This window comes from Nothobranchius furzeri, chromosome 12, assembly GCF_043380555.1.
Source record: "Nothobranchius furzeri strain GRZ-AD chromosome 12, NfurGRZ-RIMD1, whole genome shotgun sequence".
NCBI lineage: Eukaryota > Metazoa > Chordata > Actinopteri > Cyprinodontiformes > Nothobranchiidae > Nothobranchius > Nothobranchius furzeri.
The window spans coordinates 15,654,144-15,678,895 of NC_091752.1; the positions used below are offsets into that span (position 1 = coordinate 15,654,144).

The following is a 24,752-nucleotide window of genomic DNA, read 5'->3' on the forward strand; positions in this document are numbered from 1 at the left end:
TTAAAAGTGTTTTTACATTCACTAATTACATCTGCACAATAAATACTTTAAATTAACTTTATTTATGTGTCTGACTTTAACACTGAGCATTGCACAAAGTTAAGATTTAACAGTTGGTTAAATTCAGAGTTCAAGAAATGTTGTTAGTGACATTTTAGCATGACAATAAGGTGGATTATGTCTAGATATCGGCCATCGTCAGCACCATGTCTCCTACATATCAGCATCGGTATCAGCAACAGAAGCACCAATACTGGTCGAACTCTTAGAACGACATAGCAGGATGGCATTATTGTGTTTTCTTATTTTAACCCTTTAATCTGAAAGTCACTTATTGAAACATGCACTAAACTTGACTAAACTAAACATGCCTGGGTAAGAAAATAAATATATTAAATTCTACTAGTACTACTTAAATTTTCATATCATTACTTTAATAATTGTATTAATTTGCTTTCTGCCCTAACTCTTGTTGCTCCAAATGAATAAAATTGTGCAAAAGATGACAAATGACAATTTTAATAGCTTTTTTTTGCCAAGCCTGGATCACACAGCAGGATAATTATGCAGATATTAGATCTCCGCGTTAGACAGTCCTAAGGACGCACAACTATGGCTCCAAAGATAATCTTATCAGATATTTCTGTTGTGTGTGGTGGGTTAAGAGCTCTCGGATCTGATCAGAAGCAAATCAGGACCGCTTGGATCATAAACCTGGGCTTTCAAACGTGTTTGAATGTGACTTGTAGCCAATCAGAAAGTGAGGTGACCGAAGCACGCTGCATGCTCCTCCTCCTCCATGTTTGTTTCGTCCAAAGTCACGTTTGATCTTGCAAGATTTCCCATCTGACTAGTTGCACCAACACTATCGTACACCCATGATTTATTTTTTATCTCCATGGTTGGAAAATTAGCCGACACTTTAAAAATCATGCAGCAACTCTTCCTGCTGCAGTTCTGTGTCTAGATATAACAGAGGGGTGTGAGGCTCTATAGTTCAAAGTTGAAACTCTGCTTTAAGTCGTGATTGAAAGAACGAGCACATTTGTGCCAAAATGAAGCAGAGCTGTGAGGAATGCAGGAGGATGCATCATGGGTCGAGCCAGCAGAAGCCCTGCTTTTGTGTCCTGCAGCCTCAGCCCTGCAGAGCTCTGAGCCGCGTCTCAGTCTCTAGGAGAAAACGGTCTGTTTTTAGAAACACCAAATGGGAACACAACATACTAGAAGACGGTATCTTTTTAAAGTAGTTTCTCTTGTTTCCTGGTAGAATAACTAATCAGGATTGGCTTAATACGTTCCATAAACAGAGCAGTGCAAATTTGCCTGGTCTAAATCAGCTGTATCTGCTCCCACGCCTCTTGATCCACTGAGTGCAGCAAATGAGATTTAAGAAGTGTGAGACTGCTGTGTAAGAATGTGTGTGTGTGTGTGTTTTCTGCGTGTGTGTTTATGTCAGTGGGAGAATAAAAAAACTGGCTGAATATGCGAAGAGCTGTTGGAAATCTCCTGACTGGTGCTGATGCTGTCACTCTCCTGCTCTCTGCTGCAGTTATCAAATAAATGTTTATTGAATTCGGATCAGTTTCATGAGCAGAAGCAAGTTTTCCACTGAAAGGCTGGAGCTGTGTAGAAATTTAAACCCGGATTACACTAAACTGCATGTGATAATAGGAGCTCAAAGGGAGACGATATTAAAACAGTGAATGAAAATATTGTCACTTCCCAACACCTACACCTTTGAAACATTCCCAGACAACGTGAATCTGCATACCAGGTGCATTTGCATTATGCATAACAGACAAATGTGGAAAAACAGAAATGTCTGGCTGTCTTTGTGCTTTTCTGCATCTAAAATCTTCCATTTCCTCAAGTGCACCATTTGTCAAAGTGATATACAATATTCTGTATTGTGTCTAAGACTCGCCTAAAGCATTGCAGCATTGATTCACTGCAGGCAGGGGCATTAACCCATCTTTATTAGGGGGAGAAAGTCTGCCCTGAAGAGGTCAGGAATTCTGTGTCCTTCCTGGCAGGAGAAGCTTGGCAGTGCTGCCAGGAGGGATGTGTCGCATCGGAAATGTCAGAGGATAATGTGCTATCAACAGGACCTATATGTGAAAGGTCAGCGGCTCTTCTCTTCAACCCGAGAAGCATGGACGCATCCAGAGAGACCAAAGCAGGAGGCCTGCACTGGGCAGATTAGTGGCGATACACAGAGGCTAAAATGTCACTGTACTCCTCCGCTTACGCACCCTGTCAACACCTTAACTGGCTTCTTAAAATACACCTAACACCCCGTAGCTGGACTGAGATGCATAAGAAAAGCTGTCACACACTTACTCACGTCCATTTACTTGGACAAATCTGCCATTTTGCTTTTGTCTTTCTTTTTTTCCCTTGGAAGTTTGCTGGTTTTTCCCTTTGGAGAATAATCATCTTAATTTCTATGTTTGCAGAGAGCAGCGACTACAGCGAAGCCGAGGTTCTCCCCGACCAGTTCCCGTCAGCGCCAGCGGAACCCCTCCCAGAATTCCTGCTGGAACCTGAGGACGGATTCATTGTAAAGAACCGGCCGGTCCAGCTGCGCTGCCGGGCGTCCCCGGCCACCCAGATCTACTTTAAATGTAACGGAGAGTGGGTCAATCAGAATGATCACATCACCAGAGAGAGTCTGGACCAGATCACAGGTACACACACACACACACTCTCTCTCTCTCTCTCTCTCTCTCTCAACTAATGTCACCTTGTATTTCAAAGAGATAAACATCATTCTTAATTACCAACATCATTTTCAGCTATATAATCCATTAAATCCATTAGGATTTTATGTGCGTGGAAACTGCTTTTGGCATTCAGCCAGTGCATAAATTAAATGTGCTGTGAAAAATATGCTTCAATGATCCCCCCCTCCCCTCTTTCTGCATCTGCACACAGGTCTGGTGGTGCGAGAGGTGGACATCTCAGTATCGAGGACCCAGGTGGAGGAGCTGTTTGGGCTTGAGGACTACTGGTGTCAGTGTGTGGCCTGGAGCTCAGCCGGCACCACCAAGAGCAATCGCGCCTATGTTCGCATTGCATGTCAGTGCTCTTTTCCCTCTGTGTGTGTGTGTGTGTGTGTGTGTGTGTGTGTGTGTGTGTGTGTGTGTGTGTGTGTGTGTGTGTGTGTGTGTGTGTGTGTGTGTGTGTGTGTGTGTGTGTGTGTGTGTGTGTGTGTGTGTGTGTGTGAGAGAGAGAGAGAGAGAGAGAGAGAGAGAGGAACTGGAAGACATTAGGAGACGGTGAAAGAGAAAACGTTTCTGACTTTTAGCTTGTCGTACGTGTCAGCTTAAGTATTTATGCAAATAAATCTGTTGTAGCGCTCCATCTCAGTCCCCCGCGGTAATGTGTGGTGCCGGGTGATTGACACGTTGCGTGTTTATGAAGTGAAAAATGTGACAGAAGCTTTTTGTAGCTTCACATAGTGTGTGAACGCATGTGTGTCTGTATGGCAGCCAGTGTCACCCAGATAGATTGAGTGTCAGTTTGCTGTTGAGGGGCATCCATATAACGTCTGACGTCATTGTGTGTCACCCCCTGCAGACCTGAGGAAGAACTTTGAGCAGGAGCCTCTGGGGAGGGAGGTGCGGCTCGAGCAGGAGGTGCTGCTGCAGTGTCGGCCCCCAGAGGGCATGCCTGCTGCGGAGGTTGGTGCTCCCGTCTTCCTCACCTTCTCATTTAACTATTTTAACACTCTTTGAAGGTCCGAATTATCTTTTAAGAACATCAAAGCAGAGATTAAACTAATCAGACAAACACATTTTGAATGTCTGCTTCAACACTGACAAAAAGGATTAAATAAATTTACGTCGTCGTCGTCTTCCTCCGCTTATCCGGGTCCGGGTCGCGGGGGCAGCATCCCAACTAGGGAGCTCCAGACCGTCCTCTCCCCGGCCTTCTCCACCAGTTCCTCCGGCAGGACCCCAAGGCGTTCCCGGACCAGATTGGAGATGTAACCTCTCTAACGTGTCCTGGGTCGACCCGGGGGCCTCCTGCTGGCAGGACATGCCCGAAACACCTCCCTGGGGAGGCGTCCAGGAGGCATCCTGACCAGATGCCCAAACCACCTCAACTGGCTCCTTTCGGTCCGGAGGAGCAGCGGTTCTACTCCGAGTCCCTCCCGAATGTCCGAGCTCCTCACCCTATCTCTAAGGCTGAGCCCGGCCACCCTCCGGAGGAAACTCATTTCGGCCGCTTGTATCCACGATCTCGTTCTTTCGGTCATTGCCCAAAGCTCATGACCAGAGGTGAGGATTGGGACGTAGATCGACCGGTAAATCGAGAGCCTGGCTTTCTGGCTCAGCTCCCTCTTCACCACGACAGATCGGCTCAGCGTCCGCATCACTGCAGATGCTGAACCAATCTGCCTGTCGATCTCCCGATCCCTCCTACCCTCACTCGTGAACAAGACCCCGAGATACTTAAACTCCTCCACTTGAGGTAGGACCTCTCCCCCGACCCGGAGTTGGCAAGCCACCCTTTTCCGGTCGAGAACCATGGTCTCAGATTTGGAGGTGCTGATCCTCATCCCAGCCGCTTCACACTCGGCTGTGAACCTCCCCAGCAAGAGCTGAAGGTCAGAGCTGGATGAAGCTAGGAGGACCACATCATCCACAAAAAGCAGAGACGAGATTCTCCTGCCACCAAACTCGACACACTCCACACCATGGCTGTGCCTAGAAATTCTGTCCATAAAGGTAATGAACAGAACCGGTGACAAAGGGCAGCTCTGGCGGAGTCCAACCCTCACCAGGAACAGGTCAGACTTACTACCGACTATGCGGACCAAACTGCCACCCACCCCATACTCCTGGAGTGTCCCCCACAGGGTGCCCCTGGGGGCACGGTCATAATCCTTCTCCAAATCCACAAAACACATGTGGATTGGTTGGGCAAACTCCCATGCCCCCTCCATCACCCTTGCAAGGGTATAGAGCTGGTCCACAGTTCCACGGCCAGGACGAAAACCACATTGCTCCTCCTCAATCTGAGATTCAACTATCGATTGGACCCTCCTCTCCAGTACCTTGGAGTAGACCTTTCCAGGGAGGCTGAGGAGTGTGATCCCCCTATAGCTGGAACACACCCTCAGGTCACCCTTCTTAAAGATGGGAACCACCACCCCGGTCTGCCACTCCACAGGAACTGCCCCCGATGACCACGCAATGTTGCAGAGACGTGTCAACCATGACAGCCCTACAACATCCATAGCCTTGAGATACCCAGGACGAACCTCATCCGCCCCCGGGGCTCCGCCGCTGTGTAGTTGTTTGACTACCTCAGCAACTTCTGCCCCCGAGATTGGACAGTCCATCCCCAGGTCTCCCGCCTCTGGTTCCTCCTCGAAATGCACATAGGTAGGATTGAGGAGCTCCTCAAAGTATTCCTTCCACAGTCCGACTATAGCCCCAGTTGACGTCAGCAGCTCCCCATCCCCACTGTAAACAGTGTGAGTGAGTTGCTGCCTTCCTCTCCTGAGGCGCCGGACAGTTTGCCAGTACCTCTTTGGAGCCGATCGATAGTCTTTCTCCATGGTCTCACCAAACTCCTCCCATGCCCGAGATTTTGCCTCGGCAACTGCCACTGCTGCACCCCGCTTGGCTATCCGGTACCTGTCTGCTGCCTCCAAAGACCCACAGACCAGCCACGCACTGTAGGCCTCCTTCTTCAGCCTGACAGCTCCCCGAACCTCTGGTGTACAACAGCAGGTACGGGGGTTGCCACCCGACTGGCACCGGCCACCTTGCGACCACAGTTAGCAACAGCCGCCTCAACAATCGCAGAGCGGAAGAAGGCCCACTCGGAGTCAATGTCCCCCACTGCTCTCAGGACGCGGTCAAAGCTCTGCCGGAGGTGGGAGTTGAAGGCCGTCTTGACAGGTTCTTCTGCCAGGCGTTCCCAGCAGACCCTCACTATGTGTTTGGGTCTGCCAGGTCTATGCAGCATTTTCCCCAACTGGATCAGATGGCAGGGGAAGTGACCATCAGTGACCATAAGCTAGACTTTCTTTGTCTGAACGAAACATGGCAACAACCCAGTGATTTCTCACAACTCAATGACTGTACTCCTCCCGGATTTGTTTACCTCTCCAAACCCCGTGGGTCGGGCCGCAGTGGTGGTCTCGCGATACTCTATCGTGAGACTTGGAAGGTCCTTCCCGTAAACCTTCCTCCTCTCACCACTCTGGAATGCCTCGCCTGTCAACTCTCCGGCCCGACCCCCACAATAATTGTCACTGTTTATCGTCCCCCCAAGTTCAGCTCTGAGTTTTTAAATGAACTCTCTGCTCTTTTATCCCATCTGTCCACCCTTTCCCCAAATGTAATTTTACTTGGTGATTTTAATATTCATATGGACAATATGGCCCTCCCCCTCAGCAAAGACTTCTCCTCATCTTTGGACAGCCTCAGTTTTCATCAGTATGCCAATTTTCCCACTCACATTAAAGGTCACACCCTGGATTTTATCTGCTGCTCCGGCCTGACCCCCTCCAACTGTACAGCTGACCCGCTCCCTTTCACGGACCACTTCCTCATCTCCTTTTCTGTTCCCCTCCGTCTCTCCATCATCAAGTCACCACGTATCATTTCTTTTCGTAATATTAAGGACATTGATCTAGCCTCCCTGTCCTCCAGTTTTGCCACCCTGACCCCTAATTTGTCCTCTACTCCCGATGATCTTGTCATTCAGTACAATAACGGTCTGGTTTCTATCCTTAATTCATTTGCTCCCATCAAATCCCGCTCTGTATATTTTACTCGGTCTGCTCCATGGTTCACCCCTGCCCTACGCTCCTTGAAAACTACCAACCGGAGGCTTGAAAGACTCTACAAGAAAACCTGTCTCACCATCCATAAAGACTTATATTCTGCTCAGATTTCTCTCTACAAGGACTCCATCTCCCATGCCAAATCTCAGTATTACTCCGGTCTCATCTCGTCCAACTCCAGCAACACTAGGGCATTATTTTCCATCATGAACAGCATTTTTCAGCCTCCCGACTCCTTACCCATCCATCTTTACTCTTCAGAAACCTGTAACTCTCTCCTTCAGTTTTTTAATGATAAGGTCAATAGAATCCATCTCTCTTTACCTCATTCCTCCCCTCCCTCTCCTGATTTATTTGAACCCACCATTCAGTTCTCCTCCTTTGAACTTCCCCATCCCTCAGAAATATTAGATTACATCACCAAATCCAAACCTTCCACCTGTCAACTGGACCCTATTCCAACAGTTTTAGTTAAATCCTGCCTTTCTTCTCTGCTCCCTTTTATAATGGCCATTATTCATTCCTCACTATCCTCTGGTACGGTCCCATCCCTATTCAAATCCGCTTCAGTCAGCCCTATTCTAAAAAAACCTGGTTTAGATCCCAATGATTTCAATAACCTGCGTCCCATTTCCCATCTTCCCTTCATTTCCAAAGTCCTAGAGAAAATTGTTGCATCTCAGCTCCATTCCCATCTCACCCACAATAACCTTTATGAACAGTTTCAGTCTGGCTTCCGTCCCCACCACAGCACAGAAACAGCTCTCATCAAGATCACTAACGACCTACTCATTGCTGCTAATTCTGGTTTAATCTCTATTCTTATTCTCCTCGATCTGAGTGCAGCCTTTGACACCATTTCTCATTCCATCCTCCTTAATAGACTCTCTTCCTTAGGCATCACTCACACCCCCCTCAGCTGGTTTCAATCTTACCTTACTGGCCGCACTCAGTTCATCCAGTTAAAATCCTTTACCTCAGAACCCTCCCCAGTCAAGTCAGGTGTGCCCCAGGGCTCTGTCCTGGGGCCCCTCCTCTTCATAGTATACCTCCTCCCTATCGGCAAAATCTTCCGCAAATTCAATATCCAGTTTGCTTTGCGGATGACACCCAGCTCTACATTTCCAGTAAGCCCAACTCAACTCTCCCACCATCCTCCCTTACACTCTGCCTCTCTGAAATCAAATCATGGTTCACCTCTAATTTCCTCAAACTCAACGGCAATAAAACTGAACTTCTTCTAGTTGGCACTAACTCCACCCTCTCAACATCTGACAGCTTTTCTTTAACTATTGACAGCACCATAGTCTCCCCCTCCCCTCACGTCAAGAGTCTGGGTGACATTCTTGACAGCTCACTTTCTTTTCAAGCTCACATTAATAACTTAATTCGGTCAGCATACTTTCATCTACGTTCCATAAACCGTCTCCGTCCCTCACTGACCCCTCACACTGCCGCCATTCTCGTCCACAGCCTCGTCACCTCCCGTATCGACTATTGCAATTCACTTCTTTATGGTCTCCCCAACAAACTCCTTCATAAACTGCAAATGGTTCAGAATTCAGCAGCCCGTATTATCACCAGAACCCCTTCCTTTCACCACATCACCCCGGTTCTCCAGCAGCTTCACTGGCTCCCAGTTAAATTCAGGTCCATCTTCAAAATTCTCCTCCATACCTTCAAAGCTATCCACAACCTCTCTCCTCCATATATCTCAGACCTTATAAGTATTCACACCCCATCCCGTTCACTCAGATCTTCTTCTTCCATCCATCTTGCGGTTCCTTCTGCCCGTCTCGCTACCATGGGGAGCAGAGCTTTCAGCCGCTCTGCTCCCCGTCTCTGGAACTCACTTCCCCCAGACATCAGGAACATCGACAGTTTTACCCTTTTCCAATCAAAACTCAAAACACACATGTTTAAATCTGCTTACAACCTCTGATTTTATTGAACTGTTTCTCTCTTTGTTTTTTCTTGTTTGGGTTTTATTATTGTTTTATTGTATTTTATTACGAGTTTTCTGTAAAGTGACCTTGGGTGTCCTGAAAGGCGCTTTGAAATAAAATGTATTATTATTATTATAACTCACCACTCACTCTGTGTGTCGTGGTGATCAGTTGACAGCTCCGCTCCTCTCTTCACTCGGGTGTCCAAAACATGCGGCCGCAGGTCAGATGATATGACTACAAAGTCTATCATCGACCTGCAACCTAGGCTGCCCTGGTACCAAGTGTACCGATGGGCATCCTTATGTTCGAACATGGTGTTCGTTATGGCCAAACTGCGGCTTGCACAGAAGTCCAATAACGAAACATCACTCGAGTTCAGATCAGGCGGGCCGTTCCTCCCAATCACACCCCTCCAGGTCATGCTGTCATTGCCCACGTGAGCATTGAAGTCCCCCAACAGGACAATGGAGTCCCCTGATGGAGCACTATCTAGCACTCGTCCCAGGGACTCCAAAAAGGGTGGGTACTCTGAACTGATATATGGCCATAAGCGCAAACAACAGTCAGGACCCGTTCCCCGTCCCGAAGGTGCAGGGAAGCTACCCTCTCATCCCCCGGGGTAAACCCCAACACACAGGCAGAGAGTCTTGGGGCTAAAAAAAAAGCCAACCCCAGCCCTTCGCCTCTCACCCGGAGCAACTCCAGCAAAGGAGACTGTCCAACCCCTCTCAAGGACTTGGGTTCCAGAGCCAAAGCCACAGCCTTTCTCAGTGGGCTAGTGGTAGAGTGTCCGCCCTGAGACTGGGAGATCAGGGGTTCGACTCCTGGTCGGGTCATACCAAAGACTTTGAAAAAATGGGACCCAATGCCTCCCTGCTTGGCACTGAGCATTAAGGGGTTGGATTGGGGGGTTAAACCACCAAATAGTTCCCGAGCGCGGCTTGTCTGCAGCTCACCGCTCCCCCAGGGGATGGGTCAAATGCGGAGAACAAATTTCGCACACACACCTGTGTGTGTGACAACTAATGAGACTTTAACTTTTAACTTTAACAATGCTATGTGTCGAGGTGAGTCCGACTATATCAAGCCGGTACCGCTCAACCTCTGCCACAAGCTCCTGCTCCTTCCCCGCCAGCGAGGTGACGTTCCATGTCCCAAAAACCAGTTTTCTTGTCCGGGGATCGGACAGCCAAGGCTCCCGCCTTGGTCTGCCACCCGATCCACATTGCACCGGACCCTTCATGTTCTTCCTGCGGGTGGTGGGTCCACAGTTGGATGACGTCACTGTAAATTTACCTGTTGCATTTGTACATCTTCAATAAACCTTTTTAAAAACACTAAAAATCCAACAAAGATCTTCTGTGTAGTCTCACCATTAGAGCTGTAAGAGCTTATGTTCATCTCTGTTTTCTGGTGTATTTTTCTCAGACAAAAGCAATCTACCAAATCAAAAAAACAAAATGTAGATTCAGGTTTTACCAAGCTGCACTTTCTCTCTGTTACAGCTGTGTTGCAGAAAAAGCTGAATAAATGGTCGTGTGGCTACAGAAGGGCTAATTTCAGAATGAGTTTGACTTCAGACTGAGTAAATAACAGTGGCTGTAGACACTATAATGTGTTATTAGGGAGGATGGGTTGTGTTTTCTTTTCCTCCTTGGAAAGAATGATCAACTTTTAAAGGCATTTGATCACTGCCGTGTGTTGTGACGGCTTAATACCCTGCAGGTTTACAATGTTTACCGAGCAGCTGTGCGTGTGCAGCGCTGAGTCATGCTCATGCATAAACACCTGCTGATTTGTACAATGATTTTACGTTAAGAATCAACACCCAGAACACATGGATTAGTTGTTCTATCTGCTCTGTAATTTTGTTTTTTACCCATTATTAATTTCCTGCCTTCGTAATCAACGTTCTTATCATGGTTTCCTTGGTGTGTCATGATCTCCTGCAGGTGGACTGGCTCAAGAACGAGGATGTCATAGATTCGTCACAGGACTCTAATTTCCTGATCACGATTGATCACAATCTGATCATCAAACAGGCTCGACTCTCGGACACGGCCAATTACACGTGTGTTGCTCGAAACGTGGTGGCCAAAAGACGGAGCAGCACGGCCACTCTTATTGTTTACGGTAATACAAAACTCCCGCTTTTTTACGCTTTCCTTCCTTCGCCACGCCTCACACGCAGATATAACCTCATCTCATTCATGGATGATGTTTGTTTTGATTAAAATTTTGGGAAGGCAGGTCATCCCTGTGTTCCTTGGTTTAGCAGTGTCGAGTCAGACCCTGATCGCCTCAAATCTGAGTTTAAAGCAAAACTTAAAGGATTCTTTCAGCCAAGTGTGTGTCTGTGCTAAAGTTATAGATGAGTATTTCACAATCATCACTCGGCTTACTGAGTGGCCTCAGCTGGGAGAAATAGAGATTATAGCTGTGTTTCCACTACAAGAGTTCTGGGAAATTTCTGGGTGGGGGAAAGGTGACTACTAGGAAAGATGTGATTACTCGTTTCTCTCAGGCGTTGTCTCTTTACAAGACAACGGGTACTTCAGGTACTTTGCTAAGACGTCAACATATCTCAACCATTTCGGCATTGAGTGATGTCACTGGTCAGTGCCAAAAGGCGTCCACAGACATTAACTCATTCGCTGCCAGCCGTTTCCTGATCGGTAAAGCCCTTCGCTGCCAGCGTTTCTCGCCATTTTTACTGTTTTTTTAAGAGTCTCAGAACGTTGCACGCTAGGATGATGTCGACGCCAAAACAACCAAAACAAAGCGGAGACTCACCTCTTACATCAGGAAGAATCTGCGTGTTTCAAGTTTTATCCGTTCTTTCATAATCCGTTGTTGAATTGTGATCAGCAGAAGCTTTTCCGGTTCGTGCCACACTTTTTTTTACAGCAGCGGCCCAAAACGATCTCCTAACACATGGATTTTCTGCTTCCTGTCGTCTGTGGATGCTTTAGAGCAGGGATGTTTGTTCTCTCAGCGCGGGGGCTCGTTCCGATGCCCACACAGTAAAAACATGCAAATGACGATTTTAATCGTCATTGGCAGTGAACGAGTTAATAACATTAAAAGTTTTACTCTGCCACGTCATAATTTAATTATTTGGAGGACCGAGACAGCGGCTGTGTGACATAATATTTGCTCTGTAGGAGAGCACGAAGCATCGTTAATTCTGTGTGTGTGTGGGGGGGGGGGTGGGGGGGGGCATATTCTTCAGCATTTCTGAGTTTAGAAACAGCTATTTTGATTGGCATAAGTTAAGCACAAGTCCCGCCCAGCGACTCTACCAGTCCATTTCAGAGTACACACCGCCCAGTTCAGGTACCCGGTCGGTCCCTGAAATGGCCCGGCGAGTAGCCCTAATGAAGACACATGCATGCCGCCAGGTCCGAAAAAATTACCCGGAAGTTTGATAATGGCAACGGGCCTATTGTCTGACCAGCTCCAGTCTTTAAAATGTCCAAAAATAAGGAATTCCATGGTGTGTTTCCCTGTCTGTGTGTCTCTGTGCCAGTGAGCGGAGGCTGGTCTTCTTGGACTGAATGGTCCGAGTGTAACGCTCGTTGTGGGCGGGGCTGGCAACGTCGAACACGCAGCTGCACCAATCCTGCCCCTCTGAATGGAGGAGCCTTCTGTGAGGGCCCGCCAGTGCAGAGAGTAACTTGCACCACGCTCTGCCCAGGTAAAGAGGATATACGTATCTTAAATAAAACATCTTCAGCAAAAATGTTCATCAAACGGAATAAATTTGAAGACATTTTCCCTTTTGGTTCTCCATGAAATCAGGCCTCAAACTTGAAGTAAATCATGTTCGAGAGCAGCACTTCCTTTTTCTTGTAGCTGCTAGAGGAAGGAACACAGTGCATTTCACTCATGCACCATTCTGATGATTTTTGCCTTGCTGCAACCCAGTCCTAAAGCAGCAAACTGCAAAAACACCTCCCTCCATTACGTCACACCCCATCATAGTGTCACACCAAATCGCCTTCCACCTGGAAGTGATTGAAGTCTCTGAACTGCAAAATTGCTCACACATCTGCTGTTGTTTTCAGTGGATGGAGGTTGGACGGAGTGGGCGAAGTGGTCCGCCTGTGGGACGGAGTGCACGCACTGGCGCAGCCGTGAGTGCCAGGCCCCCCCACCCATAAATGGAGGGAAGCACTGTAGTGGAGGCATGATGGAGAGCAAAAACTGCACAGAGGGGCTGTGTGCAAGAAGTAAGTAAAGTGATGCAAACAAATTCCTCCCTCTGACCTTTTTACGCTGATCGATTTTGCTGCACTAATCCAAATAGTTCAACTGTGTGACGGCTATCAGAGTCCTGGCTAAACGTTTGATGCTTCAGGTGGTTGTTCGAGTGATAAAATCCTGCCAGCAGTGATTTGATTGCTTGTAGTTCACCGCATTTCAAAGACTTTTTTTCTTTTTTAAATATAAACGTGGAGCCGCATTCCCGAGGTGTTAGGCCAGTGCACCACAATGAAAGCGCAAATGTGCCGAGAGATGAAAGTGAAGCGAACTAAGTCACAGACAACATGATTCATGAGGGAAAATTTAGCTTCAGAGACGGCAACTGATCCAGATCTGAAAAGCACAGATGGAAGCGAGAACAGAAAAGGAGGGGAAGAAAAAGAAAGACTGAGCGCGAGCTAGGAGAGCGGATCGAGTGGGAAGTGAGCATGACACGGCCAAGTCAAAAAAATTAGCACAGGGAAGAGCATATGAGAGTGAGTCAGACTCACACTGACACCCAATGTGCTGCCCGTGATGAGCTGGGAAGGGTCCAGCCGACAGTGCATCAGAATCCTAGTGTTGCACATCCACAACGATGTGTTTAAGTACACACAAATATGTATGTGTATGTATGCACATATATAAAGTAGGGGTGTAACGGTACACGCACAATCCCAGTTTGATTCCTTGGTTTCAATGTTCGGTTCGGTTCATTTTAGGTACAATGGGGAGAGAATGAGGTCCTGACATAAACAGGCTTCTTCAGAGTGTGAGGATTGGACAAATACATCATCTCATTTGTGATCAGCTTCATATTCCCAGGAGGACAATAAGAACTCAGCTGGTTCTGAAAGACAGGAAGCATGTAGAAGATCTGTAAATGGGAAACGTGCTGCTGATGTGCGTTTCAGGACTTCCCTGCATGTTAAAATGACTATTCTGTGGTCACAGTCTGCCCTGATGATGTTCAGACGATCAAGTAACGGAAGCACCCTCCCGTCATCTCCCCTCTATGTAACGCTGCAGCCATAAATGTAAAATGCTCTGAGACATCACAAAGCATCATCCTCACTGCATCCTGGAAGTCTCTAATTGCTATTGGACAAATGGCAAAACTCATGGAAGCCATTTTTGCGTTTTTATGATGCTACGGAGAGAAGATTATTTCATTTGAGCATCAGTAAGTGACACCGTCCTGAAAGATGGTTTTGATATCTTTCAAACTGCTTGGTTATGATTCACGTTGGACGTAATTACTCCCGCTGGTGGGGAAAATGTTCAGTGTTCACAGGATTAGCGTGATAATAAACACTTCAGGGTTCATAAAGGGGTCGTTTCAGTCTCCCACGTGTGAGCAGAAACACAGGCGTTCATTTTTAAACTGCTCGTTAACTCCGTGGATCTCTTTCAGATCGCTTTCACAATCATTTCTAACGGGCTTTATTTTCTTCCTTGTATAAAACAGCCAATAAATTATAGCACATTTAGCAAATGTATTTTTTAATTCAATATTTTTGCATTATTATTGCCGTTAATATGTATTTAGTTTGACTTTCTGTTTTTATGCTGATGGTTTCTTTCCTTGTTTCTTTATTTAATTAAAATGATCGTGACTTTCATTTGCTTAACAGCTAGTCCGTCCATTTTTATTATGTTTTTGTTTTCTTTTCCTTTTCTCCTCTTGTTTTTTCTCTCGTTCAAACAGATAAAAAGATCTCAGTTGAACATGCCAGCCATCGTAAGTCCACCCTCACACAATTTTCACTCTTTCACAACTTCATATTGTGTGTGTGTGTGTGTGTGCATGTGCGTGCGTGCGTGTGTGTGTGTGCGTGCGTGCGTGTGTGTGTGTGTGTGTGTGTGTGTGTGCGCGCGCGTGCGTGCGTGTGTGTGTGTGTGTGTGTGTGTAGCATATTTGTCAGCACGTGGTGTTGAATCTGTTTTGAGTCATCTCAGATCAAGTTCAGTCCAGGACGTTTATGCGTGTCTCTGTTTAGATTTTAAATCTGATCCGGTGGCAGATTCTGCCTCCTTGGCGCAGAGGAAAGTATTTGTTAGCCTTTGATTTTCCAGCCCCTCTGTGATTTAGTTTGCATTTGAAGTGATGGTAATTCCTCCAGCCTAATGTGATGTGGTCTCAGGGGAAAGTAGCCACAATAATGTACCTAATTCGCCATTGTTTCGTTTCTGGTAATAAGTGTGGACGGCTGTCGGATTCGGTTCCATCTCACCACGTGAGCACCGGAGCTCCCTTCTGCCAGCCCGTCTGCCTCCGGCTTTCTTCTCCTCCACACATTCTGCTCCTCTCCCTTTTGCTCTGCAGTGTCTTTCACTGCGTTTATCTCCTCTCCCCTCCTCAACACACTTACAACCCCTCTGTCCTCTCAACAAATCACAGCCTTATCATCCTGCTTCCCGTCCTTTTTGCCAAATTGCTTCTCATCTAGAGCTCTCTTCCCTCTGTGTATCCAGCCTGTCTACTCCTTCTTGTTTGTTTGTTTGTTTTTCTTTCTTGTCTCCCGCCAACTTTGCTCCTTGTCTTGTTGCCTCTTTTCTGTCGTGGTGTGACTGGCTCACGTGTTTGGATTGGGTCTGGCACTGCCAGCGTTAGGAAGTTTGTGCTAAGCAGGCAGCGAAGAGCCTGCTGACCAGTCAGAACCAATCATCCAGCCAGAGAGAAGGGAGGAAACTCAACAAGGAGCAGGTGAAATTAGGGACAAGTACCCCCCATCAATCTTCCACTATCCATCCTTATTATTTAACTTTGATACGAGTCACGGCGCACTAGAAGGAGCTGTTAAACTGATATATTACAGGGACATATGATTTTTTCTTTAGTTATAGTAGTTCTATAGGCTATAAAATCATGTTTATTAAGTTATTTGCATTAAATCCCTCTTACATAATGCAATTTCAACATTTTTATTCTTGACATTTTCAGTACCTTCCAGAATGAGTTGTTTAAGGTTTCTGTCACTTTAAGAAAACAAACTGGAGCTGGCCACCCCCCACCCCCAATGCTCAGGCTGCTATAAGCTCAGAAACCAGGCTATTCCACAGGACACATTAGCATCACGTAACATCCACGAAGCATAGTACGCAGCAATTAGCTGTCATAGGTAACTGGTGTGTTTCCACCGTCCATGAAGCAGGGCCTTTTGGACGCACTGTAGTAGCACAGTGATGCGTCGCTCCATTAGATTTATGCTTGTCTAACACATCCAGTACAAAGTCTTTTTTTATTGCCGCTGCTCGTCAGCCATTTTTAAGTTTGGAGTTTTTAGGCAGCAGAGACCCACATGCCAGCACCTAAGGATGCATATAATTAATTTTCAGAATCAGAAGGGTTTTATTGCCGTATGCGCAAGAATCACAAATTGCTGCGATACTTGGCGCAAGAAAAAAATTAATGTTAAGCAAAAATTTCAATTAAGAAATAAACACAATGAGATGATCATACGGAGGCAATAATTGCGGCTACTATGTAAAAGTCAGTGTATAGGTGCTGATCAGAGCAAATCAGTTGTGGCAGTAACAAAGCTACTGGAGTGGGCTGTTCTACGACTGACGTTCGTGAGTCCAACCACAGAGGGGAAGAAACTATTTTTGTGGAAAGAGGTTCTGGTCCAAATGGATCGAAGCCTCCCGCCAGATGGGAGCGAGTCAAAGAGACTGTGTCAGGGTGAGGCGGGTCATATGTGATCCCACCTGCACGCCTCAATGTCCTGGAGATGTACAGGTCCTGAATGGAGGGGAGTTTGCAGCCAGTGACCTTCTCAGCAGAACGTACAACACCCTGCAGTCTCTTCATGTCGCTGGTGGTGGCTCCAGCGTACCACACAGTGATTGAAGAGGTGAGGAAGGACCCGATGACTGCGGTGTAGAACTGCCTCATCGACTGTGCTGGCAGGTTAAATTTCTTCAGCTGCCTCAGGAAGTGCATCTTGTGCTGGGCCTTTTTTATGACAGAGGTGATGGTGGGCTCCCACTTGAGGTGTTGGGTGATGGTGGTACCCAGGAAGCGACATGAGTCCACCATCGTGATGGGAGTGTCAGACAGGGTTATGGGGGAAGTGGGGCTGTGTGCTTCCAAAAGTCCACAACAACCTCTGCTGTCTTGTTTGCATGTGTGCCCTTTAAAATCTGCACATCCAGTCGATATTAAATTAGATTCCAGTTTAAAAAATATAAAACAGAGGCTGTAGGTCCTTTTTGGTTTAAAAATGTAAAAACGTTTTGGTTTCCTGCAGATGCTAACAGACCAACACTCATCTCACTGCGTGGAGATACTTGACAGTGTTTGCTGCAGAATCTATGTCACTCCAGATAAACGATGAATTTATTAATGACTATGTCAAAGCCTCTGTAGTGATTTTGGATTGGTCTCATCCTGGCTGTGATCCAGAAACCGTGCCAATGCTGGTTTACTGAAACAGACTTGTTTTGGCTCTTCTAAAGTTCCTGTGTGTTCAATGCTTAATAAACTTGTTTTTCACCAGGATTTGTCTGTATGTTGAGTTGCAGTCTTTCCAAAATGACAACAGAAAGTACAAAAATCACCACAGGGACATCTGTTACTGCTGAACTGTGGCAAATATACAGTTATGTGAAAAAGTATTTCAGTTTGTTTATTTTTGTTTGGTTTTTTGTTTTTTGTTTTTGGTTTATGCTCATTTTTCATCCTTTAACTCTTTTAGTTCAACAAATGTTTAGTTCATTAAATAATGATTTAATCATTAATGTGGTAAACCAAATTATTTAGAAAGCTGAATTCAGTCTCACCCTGACCCAATGATTGCCAGACCTGTATAATTAAAGCAACACTAAATAAATACCTGTCGCAGCCTTGTTTAGCTAGCGCTAATAACAAGCTAATGCTAACACAAGCAAATTGATATTTAAATAAGCTACTAAGTTAAAAGGTTCACAATGTACAAAAAAATAACATTACCTACAAGTCCAGCAGCAACAAAGCCAGGTCACAATCAGTCTTTGATTCTGTAGCCTCCTTTAGCTTCCTCAAATGAGTTTAGGCCTGCGCCTATGTTCACTCTGTGTATGAATTATGCTAAATGTGCCAATAAGGCCAACCAAAAAAAGCTAAATTCTTCTTTTTCTTCTTCTGCTTGTGCTTTATGATAGCCTTTGATCTAAAATAAGCTAACTGCTAGTCTTTATATTATTTACAAGCTTTTGCCATAAAGCATGGTTCTTGCCTGAACTACAAAGCTGTTAAGTGCCGTTTCTGATCAGCAGAGAGCTACAGAGTTCTGTCCAATGTGGAGTTGTTCAAGTTTATGTCTAAAAAGTGCTTAAACCTCTTTTTTTATGCTTTAAGAAATCATCTAAAACAAACTATAGAATGATTTGGTCCGCTCGCTGCTTTGCTGAATATAAAGTATTTTGTAAATGCTATGATTCGGTAAGCTATGCTATGAAGTTGGCTAAAAGATCTCTTTATTCTAAAGAAATTCAAGAACAAAACATACTCAGAAAAACATCTAAAGCTCTGGAGGTCTCAAACCTAAGGTCACAAGTCACGATTCAACGAAAGGGAAGATAAAGGACACAGAAACATCTTGATGATTCATAAAAACTTTTGAGTAAAACTTCTGCTAACTAACGAGACAAGTGTTGAACTTTCTGGAAGGCGTGTTGAATATGGTGTAAAATTAAGACCGAATTTCATAAAGACATCATACCGACCACGGTGGTGATAGAGTGATGGTCTGGGGCTGCTTTGCTGTGATGGGACCATGAACATGGCTCTCTAGCAGAAACTCCTGAAGGAGAATGTCTGAACTTTGAACTTAAACACAAAAATGCGACAGTGTAGCCGGTCAGAGGACCACAGATTCTGACACCGAGGGCAGTTTTAGCCCTTGTGGTGTCCATTCTTCCCAATCTGTTAACCAGTCACACTGAAGACTGCTGATGTCATCCCCAATCTTCTATATAGTAACAAAGCTTGAGACTTTTTTCCCTCTCTGGATGTGAGGAGCAGCTATTTTCATGTACGAATGTGTGTGGCTTGATTGATGTGTAATGTCAAAATGCTAATGTACACGTGAAAGATTCTGGTGTGGGGGAAAAGCATCAGCAAGTCTTTGCCTTGGGCAGTTTTGGACCTTTTTACAGAATAATTTTCTGACACACATCAGTGTACTCAAGGTGGTGACAGAGAATAATGTCAGCATTTTGGAATAGCCCTACCACAGTCCTGCCTAAAGTAGAAATTCATTATATTTGAATCATTCTGATCCTGAGTCTGATAATAAGCTGATGAAAAAAATCTGTGATTTCAGCCCTAAAGCAGGAGTTAATGACAAGTTTCCTCTTATTCCTCCTTTCAGCGCTGGCTCCAGGTATGGGAGTAGCGGTGTACACAGGCTTGGTGGTGGCGCTGCTGCTGAGTGTTGTAATGGCGCTATGCGTGGGCGTGCTCGCATACCGCCGCCGATGCCGCCATCTCCACGGCGACATTACTGACTCTTCATCTGCCCTGACCGCTGCGTTCCACCCTGGCAACTACAAACCTCCCAGACAGGGTGAGCCCTCCTAAAACCAGATTTTGCTTGTAGATGAAACATGTTTAATATTTCCCATCTCGTTTTTCCTACCATGAATTACCTCCTATGGATCAATATCTTTCTGTCATCTCCCTCATCACTTTCTGTGGTATATTTTAGTTTTTTTTTTTTTTTTTACATTTAAAGGATTTATCTGTGTGTCTTTTTTTCTTCTTATTTTTCTATCAAATATTAATTAAACACATTAATCCATTTCACTCTCATCTCTTTGAGCACTTTCAGCCCTCCCAGCATCATTTCTCAGGATAACAGAGCAGTTGCTGTCTCCTCCGCGTTCTGCTTACAGATAACCCGCTGCATCCCTCAGCTCCTCCGGATCTGACAGCCACAGCAGGCACTTTCCGGGGTCCGCTCTTCTCTCTGCCCCAGGGGGTCAACGACAGCCCGCACAAAATCCCCATGACCGACTCGCTGTTGCTGGACCCACTTCCCAGTCTCAAAATCAAGGTGTATAACTCCTCCACATTATCCTCCCTGGAGCTGCCGGCCGACATGAGCTTAAGCGATGGTGAAATCCTCAGTTTGAAGTCAGTTGGCACGGTGGGTCGAGAGCGAGATTATCACAGCCACACTATGTCCAGAGAGTCTGGGCTGAGCACCAGCGCCACCTTGGGAAATCTGGGAGGACGCCTCACCATCCCTAACACAGGTAAAACGCCATTCTTTAAAGAATCCTCAGCTCATCTGTGCCTGGAGAGTCATTGTCATGCTATGTGAATTACACATTAGACAAGTCAGCACATTTCCTCTCTCAGGTGTGAGCCTGCTGGTCCCGCCTGGCACGATCCCACAGGGGAAGTTCTACGAGATGTACCTCATTATTAACAAGTGGGAGAAAACAACGTGAGTGCCCTTCGTCATTATTCCTTTACTCGTCTCACTCTCATCACAGCCACCGGGCAGAGCAGACCTTTTTCTCACCTCAATCAGTCACTTCTCCATTTCAGCTAATGCCTCTGTGAAACTGTGTACCTTTATCTTTTTTTTATCGCAATCTGAGGTCAGAAATTCCATGTCGTCATGGCAATTACCTTTTTTATAAATGATGAGTGAGTATTTGTTGCAAACATGTTTGCTGTTGTAACTAACAGGTTGCCATCTGAGGGCAGTCAGACTGTACTTAGTCCCGTGGTGAGCTGCGGCCCTTCTGGGATGCTGCTAAACCGGCCGGTGGTCCTCACTCTGCCCCACTGCGCCCAGCTGGACACGCCCACACCTGACTGGACCCTCGCGCTCAAAACACAAACACACCAGGGAGCATGGGAGGTGGGAGAGCCTCAAACCACATTCAGATAGCAAAGTATTCTCATATTAGCATGATCAAATCCACCTTCCGTATTTCCCAGGAGGTGCTGACGGTAGGAGAGGAGACTTTGTCGTCTCCGTGCTACCTACAGCTGGAAGAGGAATGTTGTCACGTCCTCATGGAGCAGCTGGGAACGTACGGGCTTGTCGGCCAATCCTGCCCTCCTCGACCTGCCTGCAAGCGCCTGCAGCTGGCTCTGTTCGCCCCCAGAGCGCCATGCCTCTCTCTGGACTTCAGCCTCCGGATCTACTGCATCCACGACACGCCACACGCACTCAAGGTGCTGCTTCCTGCATCTTTTCTCTAACATCACTTTTAAAGTTAGGGTCCATAGCGATGAGGCATCTACTCACAGGAGATTGTGAAATTTGAACAACCATACTTCTTGCTCCTGCTCCCAATGGCGCCCCCAAGGGGTAGCCATGGCCACCCCTAGAAAATTGCTGACCCCCCTCAGGAAAAGCCAGTGTAAATAAATGTATTAATGTTCAGTCAAACCATAAATTGATTGTGTATATTCAAGACATAATTGTAAAACAAAATAAAAATAATACAATTAATGAGTAAAGAAATAATCAGAATAAAATAAATACATACCGTAAATCCTCTAATATTAGCCTGTATTTAATTAACGGCCGGGTATCATATTTTGGCCGGTGTCGGAGTCGGCGGAGGTGAATAATGGCCGGCTTTTTATTGTGGCCGGGTGGAATGTGGTAACAAGCAAGTACGGGGGGCAGTTGTGTCATCCGTCTCACTTTTGATTTGCCAGTGATAGACCGCGAGGGTATCTTTAACCATGCGGAGACGAAGAGGAGGCAAAAATTTGTTGTCAAGTTCAAAGAGAACGTGCTGATTATGCTGCAGAACACTCTGGGGAGCAGTAGCAGGGGTTGTATGAACTAGTCACTAGTCGACTTCACCGCTCTATAGTGACTTTTTATGCCTGTCATCGACTAGTCGCTGTCACGTGATAATGACCGGCAAGATGCAGTCCACGGAAAAGACAGCAGCCTGCTGTCAGCAGGTGACAAGCTCCTGCGCATCGGGAGGCAGTGCGCTGTGCCAGAGCGTCAGTACCGACACCCGCCGTAAAACAGACATTTAACCAAATTGTGACGTTTACCCTCTTGCAATTTAACCTTCCCCTCACCCCCATCCTAACCTTAACCAGCTTGCGCATGCAAAGCTCTGATTGTTGACGCACTCCAGACATCTGCGTCCTGAGCACGGCCACAGTAACATTATCAAATCAGGTGTCGCCACCTCAAAAACTAATTTAACACGCGTTCGTTCATGTCAGCTCATTTCCTTTTACGTTTTCTGTCTTTTATTCTTTTATTTGTGAATGAAGCGTTTCGCTGCTATGGATCGGGGCACATCACCTGTTTTGTCAAGAGCTTGTTAAAAGAAATGTGTTTAACTTTGAAAATGTGGACAAAATTTTAATTGTCAAAAACTCCAGCGAACCATTAGTTCATTTTGCTCAAATAGAAATTGAGGCCTGCCTCTAATTCTGGTCCTCCTTCCAATAAAGGCCTGGAGCTTGATGAGCTTGAGTCAAATACAGGCCCAGGCCTGTATTGGAGGATTTACGGTATATTTCTGCTGCTCACCTTTTAAGAAAGTTTTTATCTCCATATCTCCAGGTGAATTAAACAAAAAAATACATTTTAAAATAAAAATTGAAATAACATTTTAAATAACTGAAATGTATTTTTCTGAAATGTTTGTGTATGTAGAATTTTAGTTAAATGTTTTGGATACATATTGGTTTTTTTAATAAAAATTAATAAAGGAGAAATGCAATACGTCGCCACAGGCTAAACTCTCCCAGAGTTACCACAAGGACTAATTTGGTGCGCCACGCCCAAAATTTCTTTGGCCCCGTCTGGCCACCCCATCATAATTTTCTGGAGGCGCCCCTGCCTGCCCCCCCCCCCCCCCTTCTTTCTGGAAGGAACCTTGAAGCCACAAGTAAAACCTGACACACCCTCACTAATAGCCTTGAAGTGCACCCAAGTTTTCATCGCACCTGATTGTAACTGCTGAATTATCTCCTCGGAATTCATCAGGTTGTGCAGGAGCTGCAAATAACTCGTTAAAATCAAATTTGTAGCGTTCAAGCAAGAAAGCATCTACAACAGGCAGGAAACCGGCACTCACTATTGCTGCCAGCGCTACAACAAGCTAAAGCAATAGTCTGATGGAGTGCAAGGTTAAATGCTATGCTTATCACTTAGCTCCAGTACACAAAAGATAAATCCTTTTTATGCTCCCTCCTTTTCCCGTTAGCTTGACGTTTACAGTGCTGTAGATGTCTCATTATTTCACAGGTTATTTGCGCAGCTGAGTGTCACTCTCATACAGACACGTGTTGTGTTTGATTGTTGATGCTCCGTGTTTTTATTTCTGCACGGAGTGCAAATGGTTTCTTTGTTGCTAATCTGTAGGGAATATCTACAAGAAAGTTCTACAGAAAGAAGCAAAGGGTCCTGAGAAATGTTACTAGGTTTGTCGCCAGGCGCTTTTTGGGAAAAAAAGCCGTTGAGGGGGATCAAAAAGTCGTTAGGAACAACGACAAAGTCGCTGAGTAGGCAACACTGGTGAGGGGAGGGGCAACGCGACGCTACGCTCCGTTCAGCGTCTCTATGGGCTCCAGTAGAGCGACAGCCAGCTGGTTTCATCCACTCTGAAAGGCGTTGATCAAAATTGGCAGATTTCATTTTTTAAACGACGATCGAGCGCGTGCAGCCGTCATGCGTTACTCAATACAGCGTCTGTGCCGAAACTCACCTAGGAACTTTTATCTGCTGCACTTAAATAACACAAATAAAAATGTATTATTTAGCGTTACACTAGTGGACCGAACCAAAACAGTTCTATCCCCCACTCCCCGTGAACCGTTACACCCCTGGGGTCTCATTGATCAAACATTGTTTAAGAATCCTTACTAAAACCGTACTTAAGCTCAGCAAAAAAAAAGTACTTACGCCAAGTAGGTTTGTGATCTATCAAACATGGAGTACGCACAGCTGCACGCAATCTCCGCTTCAAAAATCAGAGACTTATGCCTGATTCATGCTTCTCCGTCTGCGTCAGTGCAGAGACACGCAACGTCCTTGCGTGCCTGCCGGAGAGCTCCGCAAGGACGGACAGAGTCGAGCTCTCTTTTCTAAACATACGTCAGTCGAGACGGACAACGCAAGCTTGTGATTGGTCAGGGCGCCGCTGTTGTTTACAGCGCCGCCATTGCGCCCTCAAAAACATAAAGAGAGCTGAGGATAACTAGCAGCAGACACGGAGAAGCTTGAAGAATACCTCACGAAAAAACTCTAAAAACATGAACGTTTAATTCCCCCGTGACTGGAGGAGTGAAAAGATGCGCAGCAAGCGTTTTATTTGTGGACGGAAATGACAGGAAACGTGGGTTTAGAGGTGGCGAGCGTATGAAGAGGTGGAGGAGAATGAGAGACAAATATGTCTGTGTTAAAAAGTCTCTTGTATACACAAAAAACACAATATAAACACACTATCTTGGACCGATACATGACAGGATACCACAAAACAGCGCTACGCCCTCTGTTGTCCTGGTGGGGAATTGCTTTGCAACACTCTCCAGGAGACGGAGAAGTATGAGAGCAAAACGCTTCCGTCAATCCGTGCATGTCTGTCCCTTGCGGAGCTGACGGAGAAGCATGAATCAGGCTTAACGAGAATGTTTCTCAGCTGCTTTTTAGTCACATCCCGCCCTCACCACGCCCACTTACTGCCATAAATAGTCTATGCAAAGTGCCTTGTGGATCTCATGCATTTACATAAGCCAGCTGTTGCAGCGCTCCGCCATTAACCGC

At 46.0% G+C, this 24,752-nt stretch overlaps 1 protein-coding gene across 3 annotated transcripts in view; it reads left to right on the forward strand.

Annotated features, from left to right (window-relative positions):
* unc5b (unc-5 netrin receptor B) overlaps positions 1-24,752 on the forward strand; it is a 75,757-nt gene that overhangs the window by 45,755 nt on the left and 5,250 nt on the right. The window contains exons 2-13 of one of the 3 annotated variants that reach the window (XM_054750189.2): positions 2,457-2,687; positions 2,935-3,078; positions 3,580-3,683; positions 10,707-10,887; positions 12,284-12,451; positions 12,822-12,986; positions 14,708-14,740; positions 19,356-19,550; positions 19,879-20,241; positions 20,348-20,435; positions 20,684-20,858; positions 20,939-21,178. In XM_054750189.2, the coding sequence (XP_054606164.2) occupies positions 2,457-2,687; positions 2,935-3,078; positions 3,580-3,683; positions 10,707-10,887; positions 12,284-12,451; positions 12,822-12,986; positions 14,708-14,740; positions 19,356-19,550; positions 19,879-20,241; positions 20,348-20,435; positions 20,684-20,858; positions 20,939-21,178 (2,087 nt within the window). The remainder of the gene's footprint in view (positions 1-2,456; positions 2,688-2,934; positions 3,079-3,579; positions 3,684-10,706; positions 10,888-12,283; positions 12,452-12,821; positions 12,987-14,707; positions 14,741-19,355; positions 19,551-19,878; positions 20,242-20,347; positions 20,436-20,683; positions 20,859-20,938; positions 21,179-24,752) is intronic. The other 2 variants (XM_054750190.2, XM_054750191.2) reach the window with 2 other exon arrangements.